The 24,717-nt window shown below is 45.4% G+C and overlaps 1 protein-coding gene across 1 annotated transcript in view; it reads right to left on the bottom strand.

Annotated features, from left to right (window-relative positions):
- DCAF7 (DDB1 and CUL4 associated factor 7) overlaps nt 1-20,353 on the bottom strand; it is a 917,581-nt gene extending 897,228 nt beyond the window's left edge. Inside the window, exons 1-2 of the mRNA XM_044054955.1 lie at nt 20,333-20,353; nt 19,470-19,628 (exon numbers count right to left, since the gene is read on the bottom strand). Of these exons, the coding sequence (XP_043910890.1) occupies nt 19,470-19,628; nt 20,333-20,353 (180 nt within the window). The remainder of the gene's footprint in view (nt 1-19,469; nt 19,629-20,332) is intronic.
- Nucleotides 20,354-24,717: the final 4,364 nt, after the last annotated feature.

Raw genomic sequence — 24,717 nt, forward strand, 5'->3', positions numbered from 1 at the left:
GAGTGCAGCACTTTGTCCTCCTCCGACATGGACTCTGGGGGGGATGCAGCGTATTCTTTAATAAGATCGCGCTGCATCCTAATCACGTGTGCCAGATAGTTCAGCGCCCTTACAGAGAAGGTCGCTGAACTAAACATCCGCTTCCCCAAGCGGTCCATCATCCGAGACTCCTTGCTCGGGGGATGGACTGAGGGACTCTCCTGAGCAAGTTCCCTCTTGGTGGCCGCCGCCGTCAACATGGCATCTACCGGAGGCCCCTTACTCCAATGGGCACGGTCAGCCGGGCGACTGAAAATACGGTCGGGCCTTTTTGGGATTGGCTCCACGGTGTCCGATTCCTTCCATGCCCTGGTGGTAATGAGGTCCACCAGGGGGTCGGCAGGAGGGGACACCCAAGAGGTAGACGGGCCCGCTTCAAATGCCTCCAAGAACACGGACTCGTCCGAGGAAGACTTGGGGGAAGACCACCCCCCCCCTTATGCGGAGCATTTCCATGATGTCTCCAAATGAGACATCCTCGGGGGGTGACCGTGGGGAGCCTTCCCCTTCCTCCAAATCCGTGTCTTCTGTGAGAAACTCGGGGGAGTCAATGTGCCTCCTTTTGCATGTATGTTTGCAGGGAACATCCTCCGGGGGGCTGTCAGAGGACTCCTCGCAAACAGTAACCTGTTCCAGGGGAACAGCTTGGGGCACAGGAGCGGGCTGTCCCAAGGGCCGGATGGTGGAAGCTTGACCCAGTGCAGAGGGAGCGCGGGACGGAGCCGAAGCAAGTGCCGGGGGTCCGGAGACCCTCAACAGGGCCCTCTCCACTACATCAAAAGCCGAAGGGGAGCCGACCTCGACCAAAGGATCCGACAATCGGCTCCCTCGGATCCGAGGTGGATCGAGCCGGCGCTGGCGCCGGATCCGGGACAGTGTGCTCAGACACAGACGGCGCCGAAGGAGCACTGATCCCCCCGGATCCGAAGCTCGGATCCAGGCTCCGAGAGGTCAGATCCGAAGCACTCGAGGGCAGGGTCGGATCCGAAGTACCAAGTACTATCGGCGCCGACCCACCCCCAGCTCCGAAGCTGCTCGGCTCCAACTGCTCCGAACCCGGGTAGCGGGTCGGAGAAGGAGCAATTGGCTTGAAAAAAGGGGTTGAGCTCCCCCACAAAGGGGGGGGGGGGAGGCAAGAGCACTCCCATCTGCATCTGGGCCTGGATGAACCTTCTCATCATCCGGTCCAGATCAGCATCTGACAGGCTATAAGTTGATCTCGACGAGGCTACCGAGGTAGGCCTTGAGTGCCTCCTCGATAGCCTCGACGGAGATCGGGTCTCCTCCTCCTCAGGTCCCGGGGAAAAACACACTGGAGACCGGAGCCGAGGAGGGGGAGAGCCAGCAGACAAGGAGGCCGGAGGAGAAGACCGCTTGGCTGGCGGGGCGAAACAGAGGTCTCGGCCCGCCGCTTATGGTGCTTCTCCTCCGGTCCTTCTTCTAGCTTCCTCTCCTCCAACCACTACAGGGAGGTTGAGTCCCAGGAGGAGGAGGGGAGCCGAGAGGAGACAACCGTGAAACGGTTACCCCAAAGGAGCGGAGGCGGAGCCGAGTCCGGTGACAAAGACCCGCCAAGACAAGCTTGGACCTCCGCTCCTTCAATGCCCTGGGGTTGAACCCTGCACAAATGGAACATCCAGAAGTGAGGTGTTCAACCCCAAGGCATCTAACACACAGTGTGGCCATCAGCGGGAAAGCTTATGGCCACACTCGAGCACTTGAGAACACAGCTTTGGGTTGTTCAGACATCCCAAAAGCAAAAAGTTACTTAAACTAGAGTTAAAGTAAAGTAACAAAACCACTCAACAGGCCCAAACACACACTACGCTACCAGCGAGGGGAGGGATAAGTAAAATTAAATTTTAAAACACTAAAAGTATAATTAAGAGATAGGGAAACCTACACTTCCACACAACTTTCACACAAAACTTCAAAAATTAGCACTTTAAGACTAAAAAACTACACTTAGCTGAAGAGCTTATGGAACACAATCTGGTCACCAGCGCGGCAAACGAGATCTGAGGTCATGAGGGTAGAGCAGGGCATTATGGGTGAGGGGAGGAGCTGAGAGCTTGGATCCATAGCTGGTAAACCATGCCGGTTCGGATCCGATATCGGATCCATAACCCACAGGTTGCAGACAAATGAATCTCCTACTTCAGATCTGTACTATGTCCTTCAAGGATGCATCTGCAGTCATAACATATGGGTAGAATACCATAGCCAAACTGGGGGAGGAGGTACTAAGAGAAGGATGGTGTAGTTAAGATCCCCTGCAGAACTGCAGTTGCAAACCCTGCTCGGGATCTGGAATATAAAGGTAGATTGTAATGCTTGGCAAATGTATGCACGGAGGTCCAAGTAGCAGCTTCTAAAATGTCCTTGGTAGCCACCCCTCATAGGAAAGCTGTAGTGGTGGCTGTGGCCCTTGTGGAATGAGGCCTGATTTTTTCAGGAGCTGCCTTTCCATGAAAGGAGTAGCAAAAGCGAATGCAATTTCCTATCCATTTTGAAATTGTCTGTTTGGAAATTGCTCTTCCTTGCACCCCAGTTGCATATGCTACAAAAAGTTGGTCAGTTTTTCTGTTGGTTTTAGTTCTGTCTAGATAGTAGCGTAGTTGTCTGTGTATATCCAAGGGGTGCAAAAGTTTTTCTCCTTTGTTCTGTGGGTTAGGGAAGAACGTAGGCAAATGAATAGCTTGGTTCAAGGATACCCTGGACACCACCTTTGGCATGAAAGTAGGATTGGTTCTCAGTGACACTCTATCCTGGTGGAAAATAAGAAAAGGCTGCACTGCCATTAATGCCTGTAACTCAGATACTCTTCTTGCTGAAGTGATTGCCAGAAGAAAAGCAGTTTTCCAAGATAAAAACTGTAGGTCTGCTGATGCTGCTGGTTCAAAAGGAGGTAGTGTCAATTTTTCCAGCACAAAGTTGAGATCCCATGCAGGTAGAGGGGGGTCTCCTTGGAGGTTTAACATTTTTGATCCCTCTCAAAAATTGTCTGAGAAGAGGGTGAGAGAAGATAAGTGGATCCATATTGTATTCTGCTGAAATTGCTGAAGCATGAATCTTAATGGAAGAATGAGACAGGCCATTGTGGAACAATTCTGCTAAGTATTCTAGAATGTGTGCTAGGTTTGCCACTGTGACATCTGTGCCCTTTGATGTGCTCCAAATGAGAAATCTCTTCCATTTAGCTGAGTATGTCTTCCTTGTGGAAGGTCTGCGAGCCTTCAGGATAATGTCCTTCACCCTCTGAGATAAAACAGTTAGTTTGGTTTTAAGGAATTTTCCAGGCAGTTAGTTGCAATGTTTTCAAGCTTGGATGCAGGGTCTTGAAATTGTTCTGCATTAGAAGAAGAGGCCATAGGGGAAGAGGCCATGAGTTTGCCTGAGACATGCTTCTCAGTAGCGGATACCAGTGTTGTCTTGGCCAGTCCGGAGCTATTAGTATCACCTTTGGCTGTTCCTCCCCGATCTTCAGTAGAACCTTGTATATCAATGGGAGAGGTGGAAAGGCATATACTGTTAGGGCATTCCAGCTGAAAGAGAGAGAGTCCACCCTCCAGGCTTGTGGGTGGTATGCCCTTGAGCAGAATTTCTTCAGTTGGTGGTTGAGTGGGGAGGCGAACAGATCTATCTCTGGCATCCCCCATTTCTTTGTTATGAGTTTGAAGATGTCTGGATGCAGCATCCATTCGTGTGCATCTGTGGTAGTTCTGCTTAAGCTGTCTGCTAGTGAATTTTGTTTTCCTGGTACGAATTTGGCCTGCAGCTGGATATTGAGATTCAGGCATAGGTTCCACAGATTCAATGCCATCTGGCATAGAGGTTAGGAATGTGTGCCTCCTTGTTTGTTTATGTACCACATGACCGTGGTGTTGTCTGTCCTTATTAACAGATGTCCTTGCTGGAGGAATGGTTTGAATGCCTCGATTGCATGCCTCACTGCCAGCATTTCCTTTTGGTTTATGTGCATGCTTAGCTGCCCTTGAGGCCATAGGCCTTGGATACATTTGTCCTCCATGTGTGCTCCCCATCCTCGGTCTGATGCGTCCATGGTGATGGTCTGGCTTGCTTTTGGTTTGCTGAAAGGCAACCCTCTGTTGGACTGGCAGGCCTGAGCCCACCACAGGAATACCTTTTGAAGGCATGGAATGATTGGTATCATGGTTTTTAGACTGTGACTGTGTTGAGACCATACATTCCTTAGGTACCATTGTAATTTTCTCATATGCAGCCTGGCATGAGGAATCAAGATTATGCAGGATGCCATGTAACCCAGGGCCTGCAGGACTTTCCTTGCAGTAAGCTGAGTTTGTCTTGTCAAAGTCATGAAGTAATCTGGAAGTTGTTTTTGTTTTTCTTCTGTGAGAAAAGCCATCTGAGTGATTGTGTCCAGATCCGCACCCAAAAAGGTTATCCTTTGGGATGGCACTAGTCTTGATTTTTGGATGTTGACTGTGTATCCCAAGGCCTGTAGCAGGTGTATGACATAGGCCAAGTCCTTTAACAATTGTTTCTTGTTGTCCGCTTGTATTAGGCAGTCGTCCAGGTATGGATAAATTTGAATTCCCTGAAGTCTGCAATGTGCAATTACTGATGCCAGGCATTTCGTGAATACTCTGGGTGCAGTAGATAAGCCAAAAGGCAATGCTGAGAATTGATAATGCTCTGATCCTGCAAGAAATCTGAGGTGTCTTCTGCAATCTGGTCGGATAGGGACGTGCAGGTATGCCTCCTTGAGATCTAGAGTCACCATCCAAGACTCCTTGCCCAACATGGGAAGAAGTTGCTGTAGGGTCAGCATTTTGAATTTTGGCACAATGAGATATGTGTTCAGTGCGGACAGGTCGAGAATAGGCCTCCATTGGTTTTCTTTTCTTGGTACAAGGAATAATCTGGAGTAAAATCCTTGGCCTTGTTCTATAGATGGTACCCTTTCTATAGCTTTCATCTGAAGTAAATTGCTGATTTGTCTTAAAGCCTCTGCCTTCTGGTTTGGTGGAAGGTTTGGCATTCCGACCCTTTTTGGCAAACGTGTGGAAGTGAAACCTGTATCCTTTGTCTATTGTTTGCAATGTCCATGTATCCTTTGTAATGCAATGCCAGTTTTTTGAGAATAAAGCCAGCTTTCCGCCCAAGGGAGCTTCCAGTTGATCCCTGGTAGGCAGAATCAGAGTCAAGTCATTGGGTCTGTCCTGTGATAGTGGTTGTAGTTGTAGCTGTGGCACTACTCCTCTGGTTGGCAGGCTGCCACTGACGGCCCCTGTAGGCACCCTTTGATTGACCTCTGCCTCTAGGGCGTCTGTTCCTGCCCCTCTGTGCTCTGGAGGTGTCTGGAAAGGACCAATTCTTTGTAGGCCAGTTTCTACTGAACCTCGGAGGGTGAACCTGCAGGAATTCCTTTACTGTTTGCACAGATTTTGCTTTTTCTTCCACCTTCTTTAAAATCTCCTGTGCAGGGGAGCCAAATAAATTTTGTTTCTCCATTGGAGCATCGAGGAGTTTAGCCTTGACATGGTCTGGCAAAGATAGCTCTTTCAGCCAGGCATGCCTATGAATTACTGCCCCAGTCATAGCTGATCTGAATGAAGCCTCCAGTGCATCATAGCCACATTTTAAGAAATGATTACTGACCTGCTGAGAGTTGTGTACCAAATCCTGAAGGGATTTACGGTCTAAAAGTTCAGGAGAAGAAAGCTTCTTATTCAGCTGATCTAATAAAAATTCTTGGTACTGTATCATATGGAATTGACAGTTTAATGCCCTGGCAGAAAGAGTAGCAGATGTATAAACCTTTTTTCCCCATCTCTCTAATGCTCTAGACTCTCTTTCAGAGGGTAGGGGATTTTTGGCAGTAGCAGCTGCAACCCCTTTAGGGCCCTGAGAAATAGTTTCTGGGTCTGCAGCATGGGCTTTATACAGGTGGAAGTGAGAATCCGGGACCCTGTAATATCTGTCAGGTTTGGCAGGGGCCGGGGGAAGAGAATCAGGTGCAGTACTGACATCATTGTACACATCATCAATTACAGTTAGAACAGGTGGTATGGCTAAGGGCCTATGCTGGGGCAAATGCAAAAAGGTCCTTAATCTTTTTCTAGAATCAGAGAAATCCTGACCCTGCCATTGAAAGTGCTCCCTCATGGAGTGTAAAGTCTCCCCAAAGGAAAATTCTTCAGGTGGGGAGGCCGAAGGAATAGAATCTTCTGCATCTGAATCCTCATAAGGCGAGTAGGCCCCTTCCTGATGGTCTGACAAATCAGATCCATCCGTGGAGTAATCTGAGGAGAGAGGTTCAGAGGGATCAGTCCTGGGCCTTTTGTCTGGAGGAGGTTGGGAGGCCCTGTCTGGGTGAGGTTGGGAACCCCTAATTAAGGTCATAAGGTCCTCAGCAAGACTGAGAATCTGAGAACTAGAGGAAGGCCTCTGGGAAGTAGATTTGGCAGGCAAAGCTTTTGAAAGTTTGGCAGCTTTAGCCCTGGAGAAGGCCTTAATAAACATAGAAGCTGGGGGCCTAGCTACCCCACGTGCAGGGGTAGAAATGTCCAAAGGGATGGTGTCGGACAATTCTGGAGCACTAGCTTCGGTAGGGAGTTCTGAAGCCGACTCAGCCGGGGCCTCTCTGGCCTCGGTGGTCGGAGATATGGTTTCGGTAGTAGGAATAACCGTGGACTCTGTTTCCGCCGAAACCGAGACACTCGCGGTAGACCTAGCCGTGGTTTCAGCCGAAACCGCGGCTGCGAGTGTCGGTCCTTTTCCTTGCGTTTTTTGACCATATGTGAAGTCGGAGTCTCCGACGGCATTTTATAAGCAAAAGCATTTCCAAAAAATTCCTCTGCAAACTCCAACCGACGTCTAAGAGTCCGTCGGTTGAAGGAGGCACAGGGTAAACAAACTGATACGTCGTGGTCTGGGCCTAAGCAAGGAAGGCAGTAAGAATGGAAATCCTTATGAGGTATTTGTTTCCCACAAGTTAAACAATTATTTACTTTGTCTGACATCGGCTGACGCAAGAAAGAGTCCCCAACGGGGTACTTAGCTTTTTCGAAGTCTTCGGTAGCTGAAATCTCTGGATCTGACCGACCGGCACTTGCGAACAGCTTCTGCTTCGGGCACCGCGTGGCAAGAAAGACTGAGGAAAATGGCGTCTGCTGATGCCTTTATACCCCAGAAGCTCTGACGTCGGGGAAAGTGCGACATCAGCCGATGCCAGACCCAGACTTTGGAATCCGGCCGACCAAAGGGCTGCCTGAGGCAGGACAACCCATATGTTATGACTGCAGATGCATCCTTGGACATCAGATAGGGCATGAAGTTCCGACACTCTTCTAGCCGAGGTAATGGCGACAAGAAAGAGTGTCTTCCAAGAAAGAAACTTTAATGAACATGAAGCAGCCGGTTCGAAAGGGGGAAGTATCAAGGATGCCAGCACTAAATTTAGGTCCCACTGTGGTGGAGGATCCCTAACAGGGGGCTTTAGAAGGAACACCCCTTTAAGGAAGGCTTTACAAAGCTTGTGGGACATAATGTTGTGGACTGCAAACCCGACATGAAAGTTGGAGATTGCTGCCAACTGAACTTTGACTGTGGAAGAGGAAGAACCAGAGTGAAAAATTTCCGCTAGAAAATCCAAGACTGACTGAACCGGGGCAGTAAAGGGATCTATGTTCTTATCTTTCGCCCAGAGGGAGAAGCGTTTCCACTTACTAGAGTAAATCCTCCTGGTAGAGGACTTAAGAGAAGCTACTATGATGTCTCTAACGGGGTTAGAGATCATAGGAAGCCTGGCTAAGGAAGGAAGTGGAGCAACCAAGCTGTGAGGTTGAGGGAAGGAACGGACCTGTGCAGTTGACCCGACTGGTGGGTCAGAAGATCTGGTACTGGGTCCAGATGCCAAGGCTGCACCAAGAGATGGCGATGAAGGAACGGGAACCAAATTTGTCGATGCCAGTAAGGGGCAATGAGAATCATTTTGGCTCTCAAAACGGACACTTTCTGGAGTACCTGTGGAATCAATGGAAAGGGGGGAAAAGCATAAAGAAGTCCCTGGGGCCAATCTTGGGAAAGAGCGTCTCTGGGGGGATGGCCCGGAAGTGGGAAAAGAGAAAAGAAGTCTGGGCATTTGCTGTTTAGAGGAGTAGCAAAAAGATCGCAGCATGGGCGGCCCCACTTCTGAAAAATCTCTTCCACTATGGATTGCTTGAGAGACCACTCGTGAGGCATGTGTATAGCTCTGCTCAATCTGTCCGCTATTATGTTGGTTTTCCCAGGGATATGCATTGCTACCAGAAACCGATGAGCGGAGAGCGCCCATTGCCAAAGTCTGAGAGCTTCTCGACACAAGGGATAGGACTTGGTTCCGCCCTGCTTGTTGATATACCACACCACGGACATGTTGTCCGTGTGAACTGCAATAGTTCCTAAGGGAAGAAAGTCGTTGAGGGCTTGCAACGTTAAAAGCACTGCTCTCATCTCTAGGACATTTATGTGCAGGTGGTATTCGAACGGTTGCCACGTGCCATGAACCATCCTGCCCTGATAATGCCCCCCCCCCACCCGATCAGGGAGGCATCCAAAGTGACCGTGGCTACCGGGGCCGGGGGAACAAATGGTCTGCCCTGATGGACTAGAGGAGAGGAAATCCACCAGGATAGATGGTTCTTGCAGATCTGTGTCACTAGGATCTTGTGACGCATGGGAAGCTGCTGGAAGGACCATTGTGTGAATAACATCCATTGTAGAAGACGCATGTAAAAACGGGCCAGAGGAAGAAGTGTGATGGCAGCAGCCATGAGGCCCAACACTTTCAAAACCAGCCTGGCTTGTACCTTTTTGCTGGCAAGGATGATTCGAACATGGTTTTGGATATCTAGGATTCTCTGACTTGTTAGGTTTGCTGACATCCGAGTAGTGTCTAGATTTGCGCCTATAAAGTTAATAGATTGGCAGGGCGATAAGGAGGACTTTTCGAAGTTTACCGAAATTCCCAATTGACTGCAGAGACGTAGGGTGTAGTCTCTGGCTCGGATGAGTTGATGCCTGGTGGTGGCTGAGAGGAGCCAGTCGTCGAGATACGGAAACACCTGGAATCCTAGACGTCTCAGGTGAGCCGTGACCACTGCCATGCATTTGGTGAACACTCTGGGGGCTGTAGTGAGACCAAAGGGCAGGGCTCTGAATTGAAAATGACTGGTCCCAAGCCGAAAGCGGAGAAACCTTCTGGAGCGTCTGTGGATTTGTATGTGATAGTACGCATCCTGAAGGTCTATAGAGCACATCCAGTTGTCTTTGCCCAGAAAGGGCAAAATCGATTGAAGTGTGACCATCCGAAATCTCGTCTTTTTGACAGACTTGTTCAGTCTGCTGAGGTCTAATATTGGTCTCCAGTCTCCCGTCTTTTTGGGGACCAAAAAGAACCTTGAGTAGATTCCGGACTCTAAATGATCTTTTGGTACTGGCTGGATGGCTCTTTTCCTTAGAAGCTTTGACACCTCTAATCTTGCAATTTCCCTTAGACCGGGTGGTACGTCTGGAAGGGAACCTTTTTGAGGGAAGGGGCTTTCCTCGAAAGGAATCTTGTAACCCTCGGATATGATCGACTGTACCCATTTGTCTTGAGAGAGGGAAAGCCAGGCTTCTGGGTACAACGACAATCTTCCCCCGACTGCCTCCAAGGGTGGGCAGTCGGGCAACACCTCAGGGATGCTGGAAGGGCTTGTCAGAGAGAGGCTCTCTGGAGCCCTGGTTCTGCGGACCCCCTCTGCCCCTAGGGCGGCGTCTGTTATTATTACCCCCTCTGCCTCTGGGGGTAAACTGACCACGTGCTTCAGGCGTGACTCCTTGTGATTTTCGGAACCACATTTTCCCTCCCTTCTGACCTTTGGGGTAAGGTCTAGAAGGAGTGGAGAAACGGACTCCTACGGCAGAAAGAGTCTTGCCATCTTGCTCACACCTGGTCAACGTGTCCTTCACCTGAGGGCCAAACAAAGTTGACCCATCAAAGGCAGAGTTTGTGAAGGACGCCTTAAAGGGGTCTGCAAAATTACAGAGCCGCATCCAGGACTGACGTCTGAGAGCCACTCCTGTGCCTGCAGCTCTACTCGCCCAATCGGCTGCATAACAAATGAGCCGCATGGAGGAGTTGGTTATGGAGTTAAGGATTCCCAGCTAAGAAGCAATCTTTTCCTGAGCCCCTGCTGCTGAAGGATCCTGTACTACTTCACCTAATTCTTTAAGGATGTCCCTTTGAAGTCTGGTGAAGTGACATAAATAATTCAGCGAACGCATAGCAAAGGTCGCGGAGGAAAACATCCGCTTACCATACCTGTCCATAGTCCTGGATTCTTTGTTAGGAGGATGGACTGGTACGGAAGGATCTGCAAGTTCCTTCTTAGTGGCGGCTGCCACCACCATGGCATCAAACAGGACACCTTTAGTAAGAAACTGCTTTTCTGCGGGGGCCGTAATAAATTTTGAAGGTCTCCTAGGGACTGGTTCCACCGAATCAGGAGATGTCCACGCCTTTCGAGCTATGACCTCCATAAGAGGGTAGAAAGGCGGAGACACCCAGGAGGTGGAGGGTCGAGATCCAAAGGCCTCCAGGTATACAGATTCATCCTCGGAGGGGTTAATGGAGGGACAGTTCCCCCTCTGTTTCAGGAGCTCAAGGATGTCTGAAAAGGAGACATCCTCAGAGGGAGATCTTGGGGACCCCTCCAACTCATCTAAATCGGTATCTGATGTTGTAGACTCAGGGGAGTCTAAATGCTTCCTCTTGCAGGTCCTCTTACGTGGAGGTTCACCTGAAGGATCAGGAGAAACCTCGGAAGAGGAAGTCCTTCCCAATGGGGAAACCTGGGGCGATGGATCTCTGGGTCCGGGAGCAAGAGAGCGGGAAGAGGCATCTACAGGCACCATAGAGGGAGGAGCTAAAGGAACCGACTGCTGGCTAAGCTCTGGGGCTAGCACACTCCTCATCACCTCAAAGGCTCCCCTCCCAGGGAGAGCCGAGAGATCCCTCTCCGAAGAAATAGGGATCCCTGGTCCCACCGAAAGGGAAGGCTCCGAAGCAGATGTCGGGGCCGAGCTCACCAAGGCCGAAGCTCCGAGAGAACAGGGTCGGACAAGGGTCCGATGCCACTCGCCCCCTCGGAACCAACCAGGGAAGCCTGACGCCCGGATCCCTCCAAAGAAGGTCTCAAGGAGGAGATAGGAGTCGAGGACGATAGAGCCGAAAAGTGTGGTATCGGCTCAGATGCAGCAGCAGTCACGGTACCAATAATCTCCAGCTCCGAGCTCTGTAGGAGAGTCGAAGGAGGAATTTCAGGGGGATGTATAATATCTGACGTCTGATGAGATGGGCTATGGAGCATCTGGGCTAGTGCCTGTGCCTTTAATAGCCTACTTACCACTCTCTCTAAATCGTGGTCTGAAAGCATGGAAGACCTCGATGATCGGCACCGATGGCTCCGCTCCGAAACCAAGGGGGATGCTGGAGCCGAGTGAATAGATTCCAAAGAAGGAGATCTAGACCTCTTTTTGGACAGAGCCATCGGAGCCGAGGAATGTTCGGCTCCAGGCGGAGCCGACAACTTGTCGGCTCCGAGAGGAGACAAAGATATCTCGGCTCCAGCCGGAGCAGAGACATGCTTCGACACTGGGGTGTTGGCTCCAGACGGAGCAGACACCGGTGCCGAAGCCAAGGTATCGGCGCCGATAGGCGCCGGCACAGAAGCTTCCAACAAGGAAGGATCGGCTTGGGACGGAGCCGATGTCGACTCCGGTGGAGTCGGAACGAAGACCACAGACTTGGACACCGAAGCCTGGGTCTTGGGTGGCTTAGAGGGCTTCCCGGAGCCGACTTTAGCCGGGGAGCTCTCTGGTTTAAGTAGACCCCTAAGGATCAACTTATTTCTACGTTCCTGCAGGACTCTCCGGCTGAAAGAATGACATATAGCACAGGAGTCCTGCAGGTGTAGGGGTCCCAGGCAATAAATACAAGAAGTGTGACAGTCTGTCAGAGACATCTTCTGACAGCACAAGTCACACTTCTTGAAACCTAAGACCCTAGTATCTTTGGACATATCTAGGTGCTTAAACACTCACACACACCAATCAGTCCAATCAAGACACTAACAACTAAAAATATATTAATAACTAACAAAATAGTTATAAAGTAGAGTGACACAATACACACACACACCTGAGGGAATCCTGACAGGAACTGTGAGGGTGGAAAAGGCCTAAGGCCCAAAAAAACTAAACTAAAGAACTAGGACAAAAAGGGGTATGGAGCTAAGTGAAAGTACACTGAGGAAAGAATGGATACTAAAAGGACCAACAATTAGGGTTTTAGGCTCTTAAAACCTGACAAAAAGTTAGAAAAATATCACTTACCAGGAGCTGGTAAAAAGGATGACCTCATTAGCGAAGCGGCAAACGAGATCTGGGTAATTACCGCCCTGCATCATGGGATATGGGGCTGCCTCGAGCTGGTAAAAGTGACTCTCGAGCTTAGCAAGTGCCGAGTCGGAGCCGAGGATCGGCTCCGAACCCATCCAGCAAGAATGAAGGCGAGATTGACAACTTAACATGCAAAAATCTGTACTGTTGAGAGATATGGATGGGAGTCTTGAACCAACACCCATCAATCATTTTCATTTGTTTGCCAAAGCCATTACAGCAGTGTTTTGCAGAGAGGTGGGAAAAGCCTTAAATTTGACTGGTATGTTGTGTGGGTGTGGGTAGCTGTGTTTGTGGAAGGTGGAGGTGTGCCTTTTTAAGTGTGGTGCAAATGTTATGGATTATGAAATGGAGAGATTAAGAGTAAAATTGTGCTCAGTGAAGTCCCTAGCAATTTCATCACTGCTTGATTCAGACATATACATTCCCCTGTGTTTGTCAGTACTATGTTTGAGTGCATTGTTTTGGAGTGTAGTTTCACTGCTCCAGCTGCTGCTACTCTTTCAATACAAGTATCTGCTTTGGAAGTTTTCTCCAAGAGTCTGATGCTGAGAGGATGAGAGACATGCTACAAGTATATAACCAAGACAAACTAGATAAAGCAATAGTAAGAAAAAGCACTAGGTCACATCAGAGGCTTGGGAGGTCATTGTTAAGAAACTGAGAACTGTTGTAAAATGTATCATTAAATACCATAAGTTCAGGTTATACTATAAGAGAATAACTATGTAAATATAACCATGTCAGCAGCCAAAATGCATTATAAGTTGAATATTTTACTGTGCACATTTTAAATGGATAGACTGGCCTAAACTCTGGACTGATACTTTTGCTTTTTTTTTTTATTCCTGGGAAATGCTATTAAGAAGTGAAGAGGCATAGAGACATACAAGGGAACAGATTTAGTGGCACACCAGGCTGTGACTTTTTTTTTTATGTCTATTGTCATGCAAAGCTGACTAAACAGTTGAGTCTAGTAAAGCTGGAAATGTGAGACTGTAGCCCACTGAAGGAGGGGAGATGGGAGGAGTAACCTGGCCAGGAACTGAAAATTGCAAAACTGCCCCTTGTGAAAAGTCTTTTTTATCTCAGTAATTTGTTGACACTTTTGCAAGTTTCTTTCAGAGAATGTGTAGTACATCATCAGTAGGATGTGTAGTACATCAATAGAAACAACATTTGTAAAACTCAGCACATACCAGTCAATGACACATGATCTGCAGACTCTCAAACTTGGCAGTTTTTTTCAGGTGGTCCATTCTAAGTGAATGGAAGTCTAGTCTGACAGCAAATGGTAGGGCTATTTGTTCTCAGTCTGTGCATTATGGGACACATTTAGCTTTCCAAAGGAATCACGATGTCTGCCCCCATGAGGGCAGACAAGAGTAAAAACTAAATAAAATTAGTAAGGAGTACTTATTTTTGCTGCAGGCAGCTTTGGGAGGTGCAGTAAATCATGGCAAGATAAAAAATATGTTTTCTTCATCATTTGCCCGAGATTCCAATGCAGTGGCAGACTCTCCTGACTTAACAGCACTTTCCTGTTTGCATTAACAAACACCCAAGAGTCCAAGGTTGTCAAGTGGGCTATGGAAGACTCAGACCTAGTAGCCTGCCAGAGGGCCTTCAAAACAGACTTTTCCGATTTCACCTATATTTGCAATGCTGTGAGCATCATCAGCAGAACAGACATGTGGCTGAAATCCACAGCAGGTATTTACAGAGGTTATAAATTTTATGCTAACATTAAACATGATGGATAGATCAGAAACCATCTGTCCACCAAGATAAAATCTTTTACTCTTAAAGGATACACTAATGGGGGAAATGTATTAGCAAGTGAAATATGAATTATTGTTTGCAGTTCAAATTGTCAGGGTTTAAATTGCTCAGACTACTTAACTGGCTTTAAACAAACTGTAGAGAGTTTGACCTTTAGTTAATAGAAAATGCTTGCTTATTTAAGTAAACTAGACAAATATTTAGAATAAGTAAAAATTTCAGCATGAGAGAGGAATGTAAAGAAACTTCGGGAAAAACTGAGACATCTTAAAATCCAGTGCAGAACAATACGATATACAACAGCTTACTTCATTATAAATGAGAGAGACAAAACTGGGTTAAAGGTATTACTTCATACTGGCAAAGAGGTGTCAGAAAAGGGATCGAGAGATAACCATTATCACACTTAAAAATAGCAAAAGTAAGTTTCCAACCCATCTCATACCTCTCAACTGTCCAGATTTTCCCCTCATATTTTTGTTCTGTTCCTCATAAGATTTGAGATTTTCTGGCACATCACTGGGATAACCTGAGGAATGAAGTAACTAAATAATGATATACATTTGTGTTTCAGACTTTCCTTCAGAAAAATGCATGCTAAAACAAATCCTGTTACTCTAGCAAATTTCTATCTTTATAAGATCAATTCCCTAGTTTGGACCTTTAACCCCCCCCCCATTCTGTCAGGCTTTGTTCAGATTTTTTGCACTAAGAGGTTGAGAGGTATGATCATTATTCAGATTATAATGGAGAAATGCCAGTCGTCTCTGGGATTATGGCAGTATGTTAAGATGCCTGAGATGTGGGGGATTTTGTTAGTGCCCCTTCTCTTCCAACAATCTCCAACTCTCACAGCACCTTTTTAGGTGCCCCTATTAATGGGAGAAAACTTTACAGAATCATTAAAGTTTTAGCCTCTGATAAGATCCACATATTAACTGCCTCACCCCCAACTTCTATAAGGTGTATGAAAATTAATTATGTACCCACTTAGGTTATCTGCAGATGTGAATGCAAAAGGATGTTCTAACAAATGCTGCCATGGCTAAAGTATAGTTTAACAACTCAGGAACACGGAAAACTCCACGTGCTAAAGGCCAATATACTTACCCGAGCAGAAAATGAAAAACAACCTATGGTTTTATGCTTAACAGCCAAATGTTTATAAAGACAAGGAGCTGTGATGCTATAAGCAAGTTTAACAGTCTTCTAAAAGGCCCCTAATACTGTAGACTGTCATTATATATGGAAAGTATTGACCCACAATGGTGTACCTTTGACGTCTTTTTTTTTTTTTTTTTTTTTTTTTTTTTTTATCAAACTGTCAGGTATTGCAAGCTAGCCCTTCAGCTCAGGTTGCAACCAAAGGAGAAGATCTCACCTATCATTAGGACCACCAACGGCACCAGACAAGAATGCCCACTTTCAACTTACAACTTCTGTTAGCATTGTCTCAAAGATACAAACTCAAGTCAAAATTTTATGTTATGGCACTGAATTTCCCAGTTCAGAAGATTCCTTTTAGCTTGGTTCACCAACAAGGCATCACCTAGAAAACTCCCCAAACTCTGCCTCACGTCATGAGAAAAATTAAAAAGTATTCTGTAATAGATCTGGTCTCTGTCAATCCAAATAAGACACCAATTCTTCAACTTACCAGGCAGACATTTCATATCAGGAGATATGGGGTTAGTGCAACTGACTACTTACACTCGATTCTTTCCTGTTCACAAGTTATAATCAAATGGAAGATTATTAACATTAGATAGGCTACTAAGTTACCTTTACCCCACAACTCAGAAATGTTCTTTTGGCCTTTGAGTACAGCCCTACTAGCTTTCAGCTTCATTCCACAGCACTATTTTGTATTATCAGCCTATATTTAAATTTTGGAAGAAATTACTAGAAATGAATGAGTTGCATTCTTTTTAACTTCCCTCAAACAAACTTAAGACATTTGCCAAACGAGAACACAAATATACATAAATATGCATTTTACAGTTTCAACTGTGTTAAATCTAGTTCTCATGTTAAGGTCTAACATATACACAATGAATGGTGAACCCGTATCTGCTTTAAGAGAATGGTGGTTAGCATAGCTATTCAAGGAAACTGGTTCTCTTCATGTATCTTGTGCACACAGTTCTGTTAAGATAGTTCACACCGATTTTTCCTCTGCATATTTCTCTTTAATGTATACTGATATACTTAGAAAAAATTATTTGTTGACTTGTGTTAACAAAAGGCTCATTCTGAACCCCCAAGTATTCTTCTGAAACTGAATGGAGGGGAAATACATGGTTTAAATGCACAGCACACAAACTAAAACAGTAGCCCACATATTTTATTTCTTTACCTGACATAAAAAAAAAAATCGGCAATATTTATCCATTCTCAACAAGTTAATGAAAATGAACAGTATATTTCGAGCTCATCCCAGCATGATGTGAAGCATACTGCAATTTAAGCTTTGGGAGGGTTCCCAAACAACCTTTTTCTAAATGACAAGCATACAGAAGGGAAAAAAAGTTTATATCATTGCCTTCAGTATTCTCAAATGGGATCCTCTCCCTTAGGGGGTCGTTCCCACTGCTAGTCTCCAGCGGCTCTATCTGTAATCCCATTTACTCCCACATAAATTACCATATAGACAGGTAAACGTCAGACGCATCAATACTGGACACAGTTAGGCTTGCTTTTGCTATCCAAAAATACTCCCTACAAACATGAAATTTACAGCCTATTTTTACACGCTTACAATGTTGACTCACCATCTCCACATAAAGACTAGTGGGGAATTCCTTCCACTATCATTGCCTCATCTGGATGAGGCCCCAATCTTAAAGACAAATAAAATTTGGGTCCTTCAAGCACAGCAGGGTGCACTGTCTCTAATCCATCAGACCAAACATCCCTCTCTTTCTTCAAGAAACACAAATGGACTACTCTCCTAGTTTTCTGAGGTTGAAATCTATTATAGATTAGTACTAAGCCAACTGCCCTTGTGAGCCATTTTAAGCCTAGCCAATTACCCCTTGTGAGACTCAAACCCTGCACCTTGTGTTTGTAAGGCAAACACCTTAACCATTAGGCCACCCTCCCAATATTTAAATATTAGTCATAGCTCATAATGACTAACTTTGTTGTCTTTATCGGCAGGCTTGAAAATGATATCATGTTTAGCACTCAACCCTTTAAACGTTTTCCATTCTTCTTTTGTTAGATTGAACTCACCATTTCTAAATTCCATAAACTTTTTTCCTACTGCAAACTGTAACATAGTGTAAAAATGTTGAATACCCTCATGAAAGAAGGGAGGAAGAAAATCACTCTTGTATGTTATTTTACTTGTCTCAAACAATGCATATGCATTCACCGCCATATCAGAATAGCAAGAATAAAAGCTGTCATTTTGTGATTCATAAGAACTCATGCTACAATCTTTAACTGAATCAACAGCAAAATCTATGTTCTCAAAAAACATTTAAGATGTAATTTCCTAATGAATCTAAACAAATCAATTTTGATTTCATGTAGTCTAGGTATAACCGTAGGTACAAATTTAAGGCCACAATTTAACACAGCACACTCTACATCATTTAAATCATAACCACACAGGTTGATAACATAGCTCTCGAAGTCATTTGTAAACAGCACATCACCATTTATCTTTTTTAAAATACTGTTGTTGCTGTCCATCTCTTGTTCGTTCATGATACGTTTCTCTTGGACATTTCCCTCCCTGGGGACCTCCTCTTGAGCCATGATGATTCCCCTGAAAAATCCGTTCAAACTGCTCTTTCTGCTGTGCATTCGGTTAATGCGGAAAATCTTCATTTCGTTCATAAACGACTTCCCCTGATGAACTGGCACCTTCCGAGTTAGAGAATGAGGTATTAGATTGCCAACCGCCTGCTTGTTCACTATCCTGGAAGTGAACACATCTCACAGTTCTCTTCCGGTTGGCTCGAGACAAGAAAGCTCTTCATAATCCCGGAGGTCACGCATCAATTTACCTTTCTTTCCATCTATATCTTCCTCATAGGTTTTCAATTTGCTATTAATGTCACACAACAATTTGTCCAAAGTGTCAGAACTCAAATTTGAGTTAAGGGAAGAACAAGTATTTTTAATTTGTTCACTCAACTCATTCTGTTTTAACCTGTCTCTTTCTAATAATATGTCAATCCATTCCATTGTGCATTTGTGAGCAGCAACCACCCACCACTGATGAAAAGCTTTATCAGTTGTATTCTGTAAATTAAACGGCAAGGAAGGATCCTTATAAGCTCACAGACCATGAGGAGAAACATCCAACTCGATGCTGCTCAGCAAGCTTTTAATGTTCAAAAATACAGCCGTTTCTTTAAATAAAACAGTTTTTCAAGCTCATCACACAAGGATTTATGTTCAATAGACAACGTAGAGGTAAATTTTCAGCCAACTGCCAAAAATAAGTTGGTACACCTGTTATTCCGATCTTCCTCTAACTTCTTCCAAACATTTGGCACATTTAAGGCATCATTCAAACCAAAGTAACTTGTCCATTAGGTATACTGGAAACATTACCAGACACATTGCGACACTCACTCAACTGGAAAAAGCTGTCCAAAGATTTCTGATTTCCTTCTCCATTACACTCACGAAATAAACGCGGCAGGTCTGTGTTGGGATCACTAGCCATGTCCAAACAATAAAACCAGCTGCACCACACAATGAAAAGACCAAAAAGCGAACAAAACCACCGACTAGTATTCCACCACCAAATGTTTAATAAAACAGACACCCTAACGTCTTGGCTATGCAAGCCTTCAAGGAGTATAACAATTTCAAATCACAGCCTGCCTAAATACATCCTTCTATTACACAATTATGTCTAACAACATAATGACATAATTAAATTAACAACAATAAATAAAACATCTCCAATTCACTTCATTGTTTAACCCATTAGAAGATAATGTGTTGAATTTTAAAATACAAGTAGAATCCTTTGCCAGCAATCTACTTTTTAAATCATTCGCATCACTAAATATTTTAATTTGTTCTAAAATAGTGCCCTGAAGGCCCTCACTATTGCCATCAAGTATACTGCTCACTAGACAGTCTATGCTGAAGAAATTTTTACAGCACTAATCAAAGTAAAAGCATTGTGTAATAAACAAAACGGCGACACTTACTCTCCAAACTCTTAAATAATCACCACTGGTTGCCAGCAAATCAGGATACACGCCCTTAGTGTCTGGAATCCACATGATCTTTGTTGTAGGATACGGATGATCAAAGGTGTTTCTACAAATAAATTCAGAGCTCTCCTCATCCAACCCTACCAGCTGGACCTGTAATGAGAATGAGAATTTTAATGACACAAGGTCAATTTTCCTTAATGAAAAAGAGAGAGACAGAGAAAGGAAGAAAGAAAAGGATAAAATTAGACAGAAAATGCAATGAATGCTCTAGCAGACAGGCAAACTTCTCTCTCTAACCACTTAAGTTACAAGGTACTTCTGTGGGGCATTAGAAAAGCATACTGCATCTTGTAATTACTGGTGTTCTCACCAAGCTAAAAGTAAAAATCTACTCAAACACCCCATATAAATGTCTTTCACATACAGCTGAACAGCAAGGCTCTAGCTAAACCACAATGGGAGGACAGTACAGTTGTGTAAAATCTTACCATAGAACAGTAGATATCCTTGCCTTCACCACTGCAGTTTTCATTACATATGGGATTCCCTGCTGTGGAAGCCTGATGTCTGGCCAGTCTTACAAAGCCTACCATTGCTTTAAGGTATGCTGAACATCAGCCAAATGCTCCTAGTGTAGCATACGGCATAAAGGTGACGTTCAGGCATACCATCCTCAAAAATTATTGCCCCAGTAGGAACCCCAGTCCAAGGAAAACCAAAGAGAACCTGCACATCCAGGAAGAAAAAAAGAATGGGGGATGGAGGGAGTGCATACTGCAGCAGTGAATATAAGAACAGCTACCGTTATAGTAAAAAAACACATGAATGTAAAGACAACTCTACAATGTCCTTACATTCACCGCTGCAGTATTCATTATGTATGGGGGTGCAGCAAAGCTCAAGAAGAAACTTGGGAGGAGGAAACAGCAGTACAGCCCTCTAAGAAGCCATGAAGAATGGCATTAGCAAAAGCCAGCTCAAACTCAGAAAATACCATTCAACTTGTAGTGTCTAGTAGAAGTGTCACTGCTCGACAGAGGCACAGAAAAATAATGGGTATAGTTCCCCATACTAAAGCTAGGCTTGTAAATGCCCTCGGGCAGATAGCCTAGTATGAACCTATGAACCTATGAATTATGCATAGAAGTCCATATATCTGCTAGTGTCTAAGCCCTTGAAAAAAGCACCAGTGGAAGCCACAGCTCTAGTAGAATGGGCATTTACAGAAGGAGGAAGGCTCTCACCATGACAAGTGCAACAAAAAGAAAGACTTTGAAATCCAAGTAAAAATAGTTTGCTTGGAAACAGCCAATCCTAAAGACCTAGGATGAAAAGAAAAAAACTGATCAGACTTTGATAACTTTAGTCTGATCCAAAAAAAATCTGAGCTGTTTTATGCATGTCCAAAGTGTGCAGCATCCTCTCACTGTCAGATTACAGAGAGGATAAAAAAGTAGGCAAATTAATACACTGATTAAGTGACAACTCATTAACCACCTTAAGCATAAAAGAAGGATTAGTACATGCAAGGACACCCTGTCCTCACAGAATTTCAAAAAAGGTGGACAAGCTATAAGGGCTTGCAACTTAGGCACCCGTCTGGCAGAAGTAAGAACTAACAAAAGAACAGTCTTCCAAGAACAATGTTGCATGGAAGATGAAACAGTAGGCTCAAAAAGGAGCCAGAGTCAATTTCTCCAGAACAAAATTAAGATCCCCAAGAGGAGGAACAGGGCTTCAGGTAAGTCTAATATTAAGGATGCCTTTAAGAAAGTGACTGACTTCAAATCTAGAAACTAGAGGACAAGTTAAAGGCAGACAAAGCAGAGATCCGATACGTGGGGCTTTGTAGATGAATAGGTCAAACCGGCATTGAGCAACTCAAATAAATAAGTGAGAGCCAAAGGAACATCCACAGTAAGTGGGTCCAGGTTATGAGCGAGACACCAAATAGAAAACCTCTTCCGTTTGGATAAGAAGGATTTCGTAGTAGTAGGTTTCCTGTCTTCCTGCAAAACTTGCAGCACGTCCTCAGAAAAAGGAGTCTGAGGAATAAAAACCCTATCACTCACAGTGTCAGATGAAGAGTAGACAGGTGGGGATGGATGAGGAACCCTGGTCTTGGGCGAGTAGATCCACCCTGTGAGGTACCTAGTGATGACTGCCCTTGGCCAGATGCAGAAGTAGAGGGAACAACTACTGTTGAGGCCAAAAGAGAGTCGCCAACAAGATTTTGGGAGCATCCTGTTGAATCTTGAACAGGAGAGGAAGGGGAGAGAATGCAAAAAGAAATATCCCCTTCCAAGGAAATGAGAGGGCGCCCACCTTCCACACCCAAGGATCTGGGAGTCTGGCACAAAAGAGGAAGATGACTGTTCAGAGGAGAGGCAAATAGATCTACTTGAGGAGTAACCGAATGGTGACCAATGTCCAGAAACACATCCCTGTGAAGCATCCATTCGTGAGAATGAGTGAAGGACCTACACAGTGTGTCTGCCACAAAGCTCTGATCTGAAGGAAAATAAACTGCCTGAAGAGTCACTTGACACTTCACAGCCAGATCTCATACCAGAAGTGCCAGCCGGTAAAGAAGCTAAGATCTTGTTTCCTCTGCTTGATATACCACATAACTGTGGTATCGTCTGTGAATACCTTGAGAGGCCCCAGAGAGAAAAACAAGATGAAAGCCCTGAAGAGCCAGCATAAGAGCTTTCATCACTTTGACATTGATGTGCTCCTTTTGCTGATGAGGTGACCACACTCCCTATACCGACAGGAAGCAAAATGTTGCTCCCCACCCCACATACTAAGCATCTGTGAACAGATCCTGAGAGGGAAGACGAGGATGAAAAGGGAGCCCTGGATCCAGAGACAACTGCTAAATCCACCAGAGAAGTTCCTTCTTGAGGCAAGGAAAAGGATGAACTGTAAAAGTCTAGAATATGTCCATGTTGAAGCCACACCGACTTCAGAAACCACTGGAACTTCTTCATGTGGAGTTTGGCCAGAGGGAGCATTGGAATAGGTTCATAGTTGTTTATTAGGCTAACGACTTCAAGGGCCTTTGTAAGCCTAGCCATGGATCCCAAATATCTGGCAAGTTATGATACGCTTGACAAGTGTAAGCATGGACCTGGGAGAAGAACCATTTACAGGTTACCTGTGTCCATTAGAGACATAGGTGTCAAACCAGGGATGAATTTCAGGTTTCCCGTTCAATTGTCCAATTTGCACTTGAATTGGGTTAGGGAGGAACTCAGCTTCACATGGATGAGGAGCCTGTTCCACAGATGTGGTAGTCTCTGGGATACATACCTATCTCGCCAGCAGGTCCTATTTATATCACAAGCAAGGTTTACGTCTTTAGAAAGGGTAAAATGTACTGAGTATCCTGTATTAGAATCCAGGACCATTTGTATGTCAGTCCTACACTTACAACTGTTGCCACAAGAAGGTCAAATGGTGTGGAATGGTGGAAGCCATGAAACCCAGAACTCTCAGAAACTCCCTGGCTGTAACGGAGGCCAGGAGAAGAGGAGTATGAAAGTAAGAAACGAGAGTCAAGGCCATTGGAGGAGGCAGGGATGCCAGCATTGGCACCGCCTGAATCCTGCGACCCCAGAAAGACATTATCTTGAGAAGGAGTCAGAGAAGTCTTTTTGAAGTTTATCATGAACCCCCGGGTCTGAAGGAGAGAAACTGCAAAACAAAAATTCTGCAAAAGGTTCTCAGGAGAGGATGTCTGAATCAGCAAGTCATCCAAGTAAGGAAATATATGGATCCCTTGAAGCCTGCACAAAGCAACCACAAGAGTGAGGCATTTGGTGAACACCGTTGGGGCAGTAGAAAAGCCAAAGGGCAAAGCACAAAAAGTACAGCTGTGTACACTTACCATAAATGTAGATGTTCGAGTGTATTCACTGTTGCAGTCATCACACTTAGGTTATCTGCCTGCAGGTAGCCCTCTTTCGGCCCGAATACCGGAGACTTAGTATTTCTGCGTTGATTGCAGTCCAGGACTGACGTCAGGTCGTCAAGGGTATAAAAACAGGTAGCCGATGCCATTACATCAGCTTTTCTTGCCCCAAATGTCAGGAGCCCCCCAATAGGGAGCTAAGTTATGGTGGGGAAAACACCAGTAAAAAGTAAATACCAATACCCCTGAAGGGGGTGAGTAATAGACAGAGACGAGAGAGAGAGGGGGGGTGAGTAATAGACAGAGACGAGAGAGAGAGAGAGAAAGAGAGACAGAGAGACAGAGAGACAGAGAGAGAGACAAGGGGGCTGGAGGGAGGGAAACCAGGACTGCAACAGTGAATGCACTCTAACATCTACATTTATGGTAAGTGTACACAACTTTACTATGTTCTTCGTGTTTCACTGTTGCAATCAACACACCTGGGCTGATTCCCAAAGCTGAAGAAAGGGTGGAGGCAGTCAAGAAGAGTTGGGGCTGGCTAGTATGCCCTGCAGGACGGCTGTTGCAAAACCCGCCCTGGATTTGGAAAAGATAGGTAGGTGGTAATGCTTGGTGAAGGTGTGTGCAGAACTCCAGGTAGCAGCTTCCAGGATGTCCCTGGTAGGGACTCCCCTGAGGAACGCTGCAGAGGTAGAAGTTGCCCTAGTGGAATGTGTTCTGACCCCCTGAGGGGTTGGTTTCCCATGGTGCTTGTAGCAAAAAATGATCCAATGTGCTATCCATTTGGAGATTGTTTTGAAATGGCCTTGCCCTCTCCCCCTGGTGCAAAGCTGACTAGTAACTGGTCAGATTTCTTGAAGGGCCTAGTCCTATCAGGGTAGAGTCTGAGCTGTCTGTGCATGTCCAAGGAGTGCAGGACCCCTTCCCCTTTATTTTGAGGACTAGGGAAGAAGGTTGGCAAATGAATAGATTGGTTGAGAGTCACACTGGACACCACTTTAGGCATAAAGGATGGGTTAGTCCTGAGGGAAACCCTGTTAGCATGGAAAATAATGAAGGGTTCCACAGCCATAAGGGCTTGTAGCTTACAGACTCTTCTAGCTGAAGTGATGGCGAGAAGCACCACTGTTTTCCAAGAGAGGAATTTTAACTCTGCTGTTGCTGCAGGCTCAAAGGGGGGGGGGGGTAGCATGAGCTTTTAAAGTACAAAGTTAAGGTCCCAAGCAGGGATGGGTGCTCCCCGTGGTGACCTTAAGTTGTTTGTCCCTCTCAGGAACTGTTTGATAAGAGGGTGAGGGAATAGAGGTGGCTCAGTGTTGT

The sequence above is a fragment of the Protopterus annectens genome, chromosome 13.part0 (assembly GCF_019279795.1).
Source record: "Protopterus annectens isolate FY-2018-M chromosome 13.part0, PAN1.0, whole genome shotgun sequence".
Classification (NCBI taxonomy): Eukaryota; Metazoa; Chordata; order Ceratodontiformes; family Protopteridae; genus Protopterus; species Protopterus annectens.